We start from the raw sequence: 10,770 nt of genomic DNA, 5'->3' as shown, positions 1-10,770 counted from the left end.
CTAAGTAGAGTACGTCTCATCCAAAACTGTCATGGCATGCGCATCCTCCAAGTTGAAGTGGTCCTTGTGGAATTCTAGATCTCCGTTGGTATTGACAAGAGCCCAGAAATCTTGTCCAAGTGTCAACTTTATAGAGCAGGACTATGACAGTTAGCATTGTAAGTACTTAACGGAGGGTGGGTAGGCGTACAATAAAGTCAGGCTCATGTCCATGATTAGGTAGAGGTCTTGCGAATGCAAAGTTGCCATCGCACCATTCCTTCTTCCAAAGCCACGATGCCCCCCGTTGCCAGAATACCACAATCCCGAATGGCGTCATCACATAATTTTCGCTTTCGATTTCCCAGGGCTGTTGATTGATCGTTGCACAGACTTGTAAAGGGGTTTCGCCACTCCTTTTTACTAATTGTACCGAACTGAGTTTGTAGAGGGTATCCCAGTCTCGAAGATAGACACCGACCCACTCACAATCTAGAAATGAAGGCGTAATCGAGGACTGAAGACGCCAGGTGAAGGATTTCGTTCCATCTAATCCCATCAGGAAAGATGGTAATTCACCCAGCAACGCCTCGAACGGGATGAGGGACAGTCGGGGCCGCAGCAGTGTTTCCTTAATTTCTTTCAGTGAGTCTCTGTGCAGACTCACAACCAGAAAGGCGATCACCACCATACTATCTGTCTCGCTAGGGGTAACACCCTTCAATTCGCAAAAGTGATTCTCGGATATTCCTCTTTCCAAAGTGGCTGCAATCAGGCAAAATGCGATATCTGGAATAACATCGTCTACCTTATAATATCGAGCCACATGCAGACAAAACTGCAGGGCATTTAGATCAACAGCGCCAGTTAGAGGGTGCGAGTGGATAGCTAAGATAACCCTTGACCTTAAGAACGTCTCAATGGCCACTGCAGATTTTCCTTCGGATGTAAGAGCCATCTCCATTGCTATGCAGACGGATTTAGCATGCCGCAGATCTAGATGGACACTTGACCATATGCCTGCGTTACTGAATCGGCAGCTATGGTAGACAGTCTCCACTATTTGCCGTAACAAGCTTAAATCATTGACTAAGCCCTGGAAAGCCCTACATGTTCTCTCCAGAGATAGAACAGTGCTGTATGGGCAGAAAGATGCAATATTGAGTATAACTTCCGATGGAAGCCCGGCCAGTCCTGCGAGCATCTAGTTGGATGATCTTTCAGCCTTACCACAAAAGGAAAACAAAGAAAAAGAAAGGCTTACCTCGGATCCCGCCATATTGTTCAAATAGATGTTTGAGGCGTCACACACACGCACAGAGAGAGAGAGAGAGAGTCGCAAGAGTAATGCGTAAGTGGCTGCGGTGGCTAATTATATGCGAGAGAGATCATCGAATGAAGTGTCTTACAAATGTGTAATAAGGGTAAGGGCGTATCAGCACCATGTTGTAAGAGTGATCCATGTGAAGGAGTTGATGGAAGTGGGCCGGGAAAGGAGCACGGATTGCATAAGAGGGGCATCCGCCCCGCACCAAAAGTAATCAGTCGTTCCTGGCATGACCAGTGGCCAATGACAGATGCTATGTAGCCGCCAGCGAACCGCGCGCTCACAAAGTCAGGTCAGCAAATTTCCTCCTTCTCACCCGAGCGAGTAAAGGGCTTTAAAATTACATAACAGAATCCATAGCTATAAAGAAACAAGTTGCCTACCAGGATTAATTGTCTATAGGGTCATTGCAGCCTTCTTTTGAATGCAAACGAGTGACGGCGAAGGTTGCACGTGACGAATAGACCAAGACACGAGAGAACGAAAGAAGGATCTTGCCAGATTGCTAGAAATATCCCTTTGTTTGGTCGGTTTGCACGAAGGATTACGGTACTAATTGTGACTAAGCACTCACCTACACCCTTTCCCGGTGTAGGTGAGCCCACACCTATTAACAAACCCATAATCGGGTCGTCGAACGCGGCCACCAGGCGGTGTCCGGGTTCCCGGGCGCAATGATAACCCGGGCGCAATGATACTTTTTTCAACCTAGCCATCTTCATTAATTCACCATTACCCCAGATCTTCATATTATGTCTCAAGAATTAGAAGACCGCATTATCAAGGCTTTAGAAGCATACCATGCTGCTAAGAAGCCCAAAATCGCGTCGATCGCGCGGGAATTTAGCATTCCATACCAAACCTTCAGAGGGCGAGTTCAGGGTCGGAAATCTCGAGCGGCCCAAACCCCAGGCAATAAAGCTCTAGAACCTGAGCAAGAAAAGGCCTTAATTCTATGGATTGATACCTTAGATCAGGCCTTTTCTCCGCCATCAGCAGCGCGAATTCAGGGTGCTGCCTTGCAAATTATCCAGCGTCATGATCCTTCCCGAACCCTAGGAAAAAACTGGGCTTACGATTTCATCGCTCGTTTACCACCGCGCTTTCAAAATATTAAGCAAAAACCTATGGAAAGGGCAAGATATGAAGCTGTTATACCAGGCTTTCTTGTCACATGGTACGATCGCCTACAAATTACGATTAAAACCTATGGAATCACCGAGAAAAACCTATACAATTTCGATGAAACTGGGTTTAGAATTGGCGAAGGAAAGACTGAAAAGGTTGTCTCAGCCCGGGGCAATTCATCGAATTCTACCGGTGGGCAAGCCGAATCGCTTACCGGTATTGAATGTGTCTCTGCGGATGGTTGGGTTATGCCGCCATGGTTCTTAGTGAAGGGCCAATATCATATGGAAAGCTGGTTTATCGAAACCAATCTACCAGATAATTATACGATCGTTCCAACCCCAAATGGTTGGACTGACGAGATCGTTAGTTTCGCATGGCTTCAGATCTTCGATGAATTTACGTCGTTCCGTGTTAAAAAAGGGGAATATCGTCTTCTTTTAATGGATAATCATAGTTCACATTTAACCTATGACTTCATTGAATTTTGCTGGCAAAAACGAATCATTCCTTATTGTTTTATTCCACATACGACACACGGTTGCCAACCTCTTGATGATACGCCCTTTCAAGTCTTAAAGCATTATTATAAACAGTCGAATAATAATGCTGTCTTCTGGGGTGGTGATCCGAAGCATAAGGCTGAATTCTTCGCCGGGATCCACGATATACGGACAAAATCATTAACGAAGCGCACTATTCGACATGGCTTCCGAGAAACTGGTATTTGGCCAATTAATTCGGACAAAGGCCTTGAGAAATTAGGCTTAGTTGACGATGGTCTTCCTAATATGCCTGGTTTTATCATTCATGATATTGCTTCCGGAACTACACCACCACCACCTTCAAGTTCACTACCAAATTCACTGCCGGCGACCGTGCAAAAGCTAAGAAAAGCGAGCACTAAGGTCATAAAACATATCCAAAATGATACTACAATTTCTCCGAAGGTGCGAGATAGTCTTTCTCGGATTTTGGCGGGTGGGCTCGCTCTTGCCGAGGTTGGTGCTCAATTCGCGGAGGACAATGTGCGGATTCTTCGGCGGAAAAGGCAGTCGAATACTGCTAGAACAAAGCGCAGGCTTCCGGAACTAGGCCCTCGCCTAGTTAAGGACTGTAAAAAGCATATTTCCGACCGTGCCGACCGAGAAAGACTACAAATGTTCAACCGGTCGAAGAAAGCATGGCGGGACGCCGCTATTTTAAAAGCAATTGAGGACGGCGACATTGAGGATACAGGTGAAATTCAGGAGGATTTCGATACAGAAATGGCCCCAGAATGGATAGATAATCTTTATTATGTTGATACTACTGGGGATGTTATTTAAATTCAATGAATTAGATGGACAGGTTGGAAAAGTTATCATTGCGCCCGGGTTATCATTGCGCCCGGGAACCCGGACACCGCCTGGTGGCCGCGTTCGACGACCCGATTATAAGAAAACTAAGAAAGTACCAACTAACCGCCTTGATGGATCAGGAGCGGCAATTACATCCTCTGCGCTGTGTGTAGAGCTTGCATTCAGAGCACATACTGATTTAATAGGGCAAGTAGCCAGCCTCAGGATCAAGTATTCGTAATAACCACATTTGTATAATGTTGCATGACTTCAAAACTCCAGCCGATCGTTGGAAGTAAGAGCTTTTTCAAACTCGTTTCTCTACCCCACTCTTGATTCTCCTTGAAACTCTGAGCAAACCCTATTTTTTATATGAGCTCTAAGCGCTGTCGTGCGACTAAACTTTGTCCCACAAGAAGTGCACACTGCATTGGCGCCTAGGCCTATTCTTTCACGTTCATGACGGAAAAGGTTGCTCAAAGTTGAGAAACGCTTGCCATTACACCCATGATCCCAGCATTGGACCTGTGCACTGGTAATGCGGGGCTCAGCATTCGGCTTCTCTGAAGGGGTCAGGTCACGGGAGGGTTGGCGGTTGAAATCAATATCGTGGTGGTGGTAGGGATGCGCAACTGTCTTTGAAGAAAATTGGGTGGCAATATTTCCCTTGGGATCGTGAGAGAGCACAGGAAAGACATGTGAGGCAGGGGACGTGGAGTTCAAGGATGAGTAACCGTTTGTGGTCTGTGTAGAGGTTTGTGCTTCCAACGGCCTGGTTGAAGCTTGGTGCTTGGACCCGGGGTTACACGCTGATTGCGAATAGTATGCCGCGCTATCTATCAACAGAGTCGGCGTGCGAAAATCTCCGGACAAAGAGTAACCCCTGCCGTTTCGTTAGATAACATCATCGGCATCTGATATGACTGAACTCACGCATCGACTAACGTTCTAGGTGATGATTGAGAGAGAGAGGGAATCTGGGACCGTGGACCCAGCCCTAGACAGTAAGCCGCTAACTGAGTTTGCTCTCGGTGACAGATGTATCGCTGTACAGCTAGATTTTCGTCGTAGCTGACCGATGAGGGATATTGAACTTGAGCGGCCTCGAGTGGAGAATTCATGGATCCTGGCGGATGCGACAAGTGCAGGCCTACGAATGTCAGCTGCAACTCGAAATACTGCGGATGGGCTCTTACGGGGCATTGAACTGTGCATTAGATGGGCATCAACAGTTATTTCAACACATGTGTCAAAACTCGGATCAGGCGACGTAATGGAGAAGGAGAATGCCATTATTGGGGTAATAGTGTGATTTGTTGTGCGGCAAACGTAGAGCAGCATTCAGGCTGGTTCATTCAATCTGGTAGCAAAAGCTATCCGTTGAGTAGAGTAGCTAGCTCCTGATGGATTGTTGCAACGATGACAGCACAATCCGACGGTTTAAACACACAAAACCCATTTTCCCTTAACCACATAATATTCCACAAGCCCTAGTAGGTTGATAAACCTTCTCTTAAAGCTCTTTATTGACTCCGATTTGACCATTGTCGTGTATCTGGGGTGGATGCCAATGCAAACATCGCCGAGAAGCTTCCAGGGGGTATCGAAGAATCGAAGAAGCTGACGGGGGAGAGGCACTCCAAAATCTTCGTTGAAGTGACAGGTGAGAAGGGCAAATAATTTGAGCGAGTCTTCGGTGAGATCTTCCACCATGTCTTGCACATGTCGATTTAAAATGCTGTTCAGGGTTAGAGGGGTCCGTTCCTTTCTGTATCCATTCTTCCTGAGACGTTGACAGGCCAGCACTAGTGATGCAATCCCAGGATCGAGTGTGTGTTGCCGTTCAACTGCGCCTTCGAGGTCTGGGGTACCCAGCCACCAAATTTGCAAAGCTGTTAATGATATTCGGGCTGATATCTTGAGGTCGGCTTCGGGAATCTGTAAAATCAATCTTAGTATGGAAAAAGAAGCGAACACAATTGCCCTTACCATGTTGATGCCGTCCATTTCTATGATAAATGCAGAGGGGGAGGACAGGTGTATGCACAATCGAAGGGGCAAGCAACTTGCATGAGGATCTCTCTTTGTATATTCCAGGTTTTGGAGTGGGAGTAATATGCCTCGGCGCACGGATGTCAATATTACAATACCTTTCGATTAAATGGTAATTTTCATTTTTTGACTGCGCTTGTATCGAGACGGACGTGCCCTACTTATGCTCCATAGTCGCTACAGCGAAGTTTCTTAGCAGCCAATCCTACCCATCCCTTGTGTAAACATCCTTGTAACAGCGCCCCTGGCCTTTTTGTGGATTCTTCCCAAATACTCGCATGAGAATTCCAAATCAATACGTGCCCCAGAACTCGCCAGCCAGTCAGGGCGATGGCATGCATCACAAGTTTCCCCGCCCAACACGGCGAAGTGTGAAAGGCTCTCATATGTAAGGAGGGAGGATCATTACCCTTCAGAACGTATATAACCCCCGCCCATCCGCGCTGCGTCCTTGATCTCCGGCCTGGTAAGACCGACTCTCTTCATTCAGTCTGCCCCCGAAACATCTCAACTTCGATTCTTTGGGCCATGGCAAACAACGATGGCCACTGGCCTCCACATGTGCATTTCCAACCTTCCAGCACCCCGGTGCCAAGTCCCCATTCATATCCGCTCAGTGGGAGTATCAATAATCACCCCTTCGAAACAGGTAATTCACCACTGCCTGGTGTCCAGTGTCCTTAAAGCCAATCCACGAGGTAATAAATTGTGCTAATTTGCAAAAAGACGAGGGTATGGCCGAGAATTTCTCTGTTCAGTACTCGCAGGCCAACCCCGGTAAATCACAGCCAGCCTTGCCTCACGCAGAAGAAAATAGTTTCCAGGATTTTAATAAATATGCCCTGGTCAATCGCACCATTGGGTTCCACGGCCAGGAAGCAACATTTGGCAGTATGCAGAATTCATTCCTAGGGATGGAAAGGCCGATGTCAAGGCAAGCTGTGCCCCAGAGCTTGAAGAGAGGCAAATGTTATTCCCGTGCTTGATTGCTGATATACGAGATTGTATAGGAGACAGAAGTATAATGAGCCCAACGGTTATGTGCCCCTTCGATTCAGCACTCTCCCTATGCAGGGCAATACTGCGCGAGGGTCTCTCTCAACTAGGAGCCCGCTGTTTTCTACCTATTGCAAAGACGTCTTTCCTAATGCGCCTAACTTCTCATTGATTGATCAATCTGTGGCTGAGAACGATCCAGCCCTGGGAAGCATACTGTCAAATCTCGAGCGTTGCGACGCAGCTCGCCTGGAGAACTTCTATAGATCTGCCTTCGAAGGGTTGGACCCGGACGCATGTAAAGATATTTTGCATCGATGGATGGGAGCTTTGAGCCCAGAGGCCATGGTTGGGATCCAAAACACATATTTGAGGGAACTGACGTATTCTGGTTAGTGCTTCAAAAGCCCATCACCCTTACCCGGACTGACCATTGAAGATATGCGAGAAGTTCTCTATCAAATATTGCGCGGAAACCATGGAGAGAAAATCCCTTTTAAAGAGCTTCTGGAGGCACTACGTCTTGGTACTATCGAAGGCAAGAAAAGAGAGGAGATTGAAAAGCGTTTACTCCTGCGTGAGATTGAAATTTGGAGAGAGTTATCAGTAGCTATTTTACGGCGCTCTTGATTCCTATATTTCACTGAGCCCCTGTTTATGCGTATCTCAGCATGTACTACCTCTCAATGCAATGCTTTCTGACAAACGATTTTGACGAAATGAGTCTGCAACTATACAATGGGTCTGCCTTCAGAACCATGCGCCTAACGTAGCACTTGCATATGTAGTTCAAAACGTTGGCGAGGACCTTGGATTTAATTTCCTTATTCTGTTACATAGCTGCAGATCTGCAGGCTATCTTTAAATAGACCAAAGCAAGATAAAAACAGCTGCGTGGATTTTTATTGTCCATTAAGCATATTCTCTCAGTCAAGAACATATTTTTATTCATATCACCGTTGACAAAAAATGGTTGACCACTCTTGTAATCACAGTAGACCACTGATTCACTCATAGGACCTGCACTTCCGACGATTTTGCCAGATGTGTATTGTTTGAAAGTATACGTCGTCTGGGGCTGGCGATCGGCACCGTTGCTCTTTTCCGCGACAGCCGATGGTGTCTGGTGCAAGTCAATTTCCAAGTCACGTATGTAGAAGGCGCGTCACGGGTATTTGAGTGTCTCTGTTTGTCGGAATCGGAAAGAAGCTGACTAGATGTGTTTTCGTGCTATGTGGGTAACGCGTAAACTAATTTCAAAGTCTTTTTCAAAGGTGAAAGGCAGAAATGGGGAGAGCTTGTGGGGGATGTGACGGTTTTACTGAAGCGCTTAGTTAACTAGTTAGCGTGCGCAGCTTAAGTAATAACCTTAAGTGCCGGTTTTGACGGATCGGGAAGGAAAGCCCACCCATGTCCATTGAATTTCAAACGTGGATAAGTTGGCGAATAATGAACCTAGGAAGGTAATAAAGAAACTGTCGTAGAGCCTGAAAGATTATCTATTCAATGGTATCTTATTTTCGTTATATTAATGATGCGAGATGTGGTACGAGACTGCATTCATATGCAGGTTAAATTCTACTTTGTATGACGCTTCGACTTCAGCATTGCCCTCGGCTGCTTTACTTTCTTTGCCCTCATCCTCGTCGGAGATCGGCTCAGCATTTTCTTCATTTACTTTCAACGCTTCATCTTCTTCAAGTGCCTCTTAACTCTCGCTCTCCACCGGTTTTTCTAGACGAGTTAAGTGCTATTCCTCCGGCGTGAATTCCTCTGAGCACATATACCTTAATTATTGAAAATGCCGTTCGGTATGCAGGAATTCACGAGTGCGAGAGGCTCTCCTCTAGAGGCAGTATAAACCAGCACTAAACCATCAACGGGCCTGAGAAATAACGAGAAACCTTTATCTGCCTAGAACTAGGACTTCCGTGGTCTCGGCGCTAAGTATTTAGCAAGGCAAATTATATGGGTATTCCCCACAAGATTGTTCACGCTATTCTAAATTCCCATGGTTCGAGAGCCACCGTCATGCACAACCAAATTTTCCATTCATAAAATGAATGAGCTTTTCTATATCGAGGGAGCCAATATAATAGGATGCCCCGGCCGCCATACTGTAAGGGCTCTATGATCGGGCTTGGCGAATGCGAGCCCTCCTACAACAACAAGCCGAATTAATTTATACGACGACCAAAATCAAAGAACAGACAATGATACAATATTCCGAAATGTCCTAACAAAACTTTTAAGATGCTTCATGTTTGACTTCATGGTGCTTCAAAGCGTTGTCTTTTCGTGTGAAATCCTCGCCACATAAGGTGCAGGTAAATGGCTTCATGACTCCCCAGAGGACCTCAGCCAGTCCCTTATGGGCAACTCTAACATGCCGACCAACGTCTCTTCTCTCGGCAGCCGCATAGGAGCAGTTGGCACATTTGAAAGGTCGAGTATGTGTCTGAATATGTTTCTTGAAATTCGTTAAAATTGTATAAAGCTAGGGTCGAACTTCAAACCTACCGTAGCTCACATTTAAAAGTATAGCCATTTTGCTGTCGACAACTCTCGTCTTGGCAGTAGTACAATCCATCATATGGCGAAGGAGTGATATGTTCATCTGAAGGCATCTCAGCTTCTTTAGATTTCCAGTTACTCGTTATCACCGCATCATGATGGTTTGCATTGGTCACTGCGCTAGGCCCACCTAAAGAATCGCCAGAAGAAGCACGAACAGGAATCTGACATTCGGCATTCTAGTAACCGTGACACAAGGTACTCTATAGAGTCTGATTCGCGTCGATGACTTCTTGAAGACCTGCAGACGGAAATGCCGGTGTATCTAGATGCGCAAGCTCTCAAGTGTAGAGTTTCTGCTGTCGATGTTCACCCATATTGTTTGAGTTGGCGGTGCCGAAGATCGGAGAAATTGCATGAGTCATATAGGCCCCACGCTCATTGAAGCCCATAGATGACACCTCTGTGCTAGATTTATTCAAGACGGGATAATAGAGTGATATCCGGTGAGCACCTTGATGAACCGAGGTGAGGAAATATATACCTCATGCTGCCGAGATTGCACGAGAGTTATGACGAACTGCCTTCCTTCTCTCCCATCCAAGTCTGGAGCAAATATTAAGGCAAAACAAGGCAATACGACGATGAAGAACTTGTTTGACCACTATGAATCAAATATTGCACATTAGTATAGATTGGGTAGCCACGCAGAAGTCTTATTTGGTTCAACCACGTCTTTCTTCATGATTGGTTTTCGTTCACCGCCTACATAAACACCCTTGAATATCGAAGGAGTAAGCAACTATCTATCTCCATGTACCAATTTTCTCTCGTACAGAACTCTATCTGGCCACGTTCTATTTGACCACGTCACAGCGGCTATGGCCTGCTTTAGTGTGTCTATCAATTTATTACATATACATGACGCATCAGAAACCAAGTAACGGAGGTGATATCCTAAAAGGGAGTAAAATTTGTATTTTCTATTCTTGATTGGGATTTGTAAGATATAGGGCTGCCACTCCGGCGATATGCATGATATTTGAGACGAGTGTGCCCCGCTCTGTATCTTTTGTTTATCTTTTACGGTATGCCGGTTACGTTGACCAATGACTAGATCAAAATAATCATTGTACCATCGCTGTATAGGTTATAAACTGTCTAGAACCACTTGTAAAGCTACAAGTCAAAATGAGACACGCATGGTGTGTCGGTCCAAACCTGCTTCATATATTGGGCCCCCACCTCCTCTCGCAGCTGCTCTATTATACCTATTTAGGCCCTAAATTACACGAAAATTCTCTTGTGTTGATGCGAATGTCTTGAATCATTGAATTGTGCCTTGAAACACTCTTCATCCGATTCGAACGCGAAGAGACGATGGCTGAAGAGGTCGTGGCTGGATCAGCCCAGCTGTGGATGGATTACCTATCC

General features: G+C 45.9%; 2 protein-coding genes across 2 annotated transcripts; both read right to left on the bottom strand.

The window, feature by feature from the left end:
* On the bottom strand, positions 1-943 carry N7471_010298 (uncharacterized protein; the record flags this gene model as incomplete). Its single annotated transcript, XM_057283017.1, has 2 exons — positions 1-141; positions 191-943. The coding sequence occupies 2 exons, from the start codon at positions 941-943 to the stop codon at positions 1-3; spliced, it is 894 nt and encodes a 297-aa protein (XP_057131996.1).
* A 4,271-nt stretch (positions 944-5,214) lies between these two features.
* On the bottom strand, positions 5,215-5,781 carry N7471_010297 (uncharacterized protein; the record flags this gene model as incomplete). The annotated part of the gene is made up of 2 exons (XM_057283016.1): positions 5,215-5,712; positions 5,764-5,781. The coding sequence occupies 2 exons, from the start codon at positions 5,779-5,781 to the stop codon at positions 5,215-5,217; spliced, it is 516 nt and encodes a 171-aa protein (XP_057131995.1).
* Between the last annotated feature and the right edge of the window lie 4,989 nt (positions 5,782-10,770).

This window comes from Penicillium samsonianum (assembly GCF_028829775.1).
Source record: "Penicillium samsonianum strain IBT 33392 chromosome Unknown utg000006l_segment0_segment0, whole genome shotgun sequence".
NCBI classification, from domain to species: Eukaryota; Fungi; Ascomycota; class Eurotiomycetes; order Eurotiales; family Aspergillaceae; genus Penicillium; species Penicillium samsonianum.
Note: the sequence above shows the minus strand (reverse complement) of the source record. Positions and strands in the feature narration are given on the sequence as shown.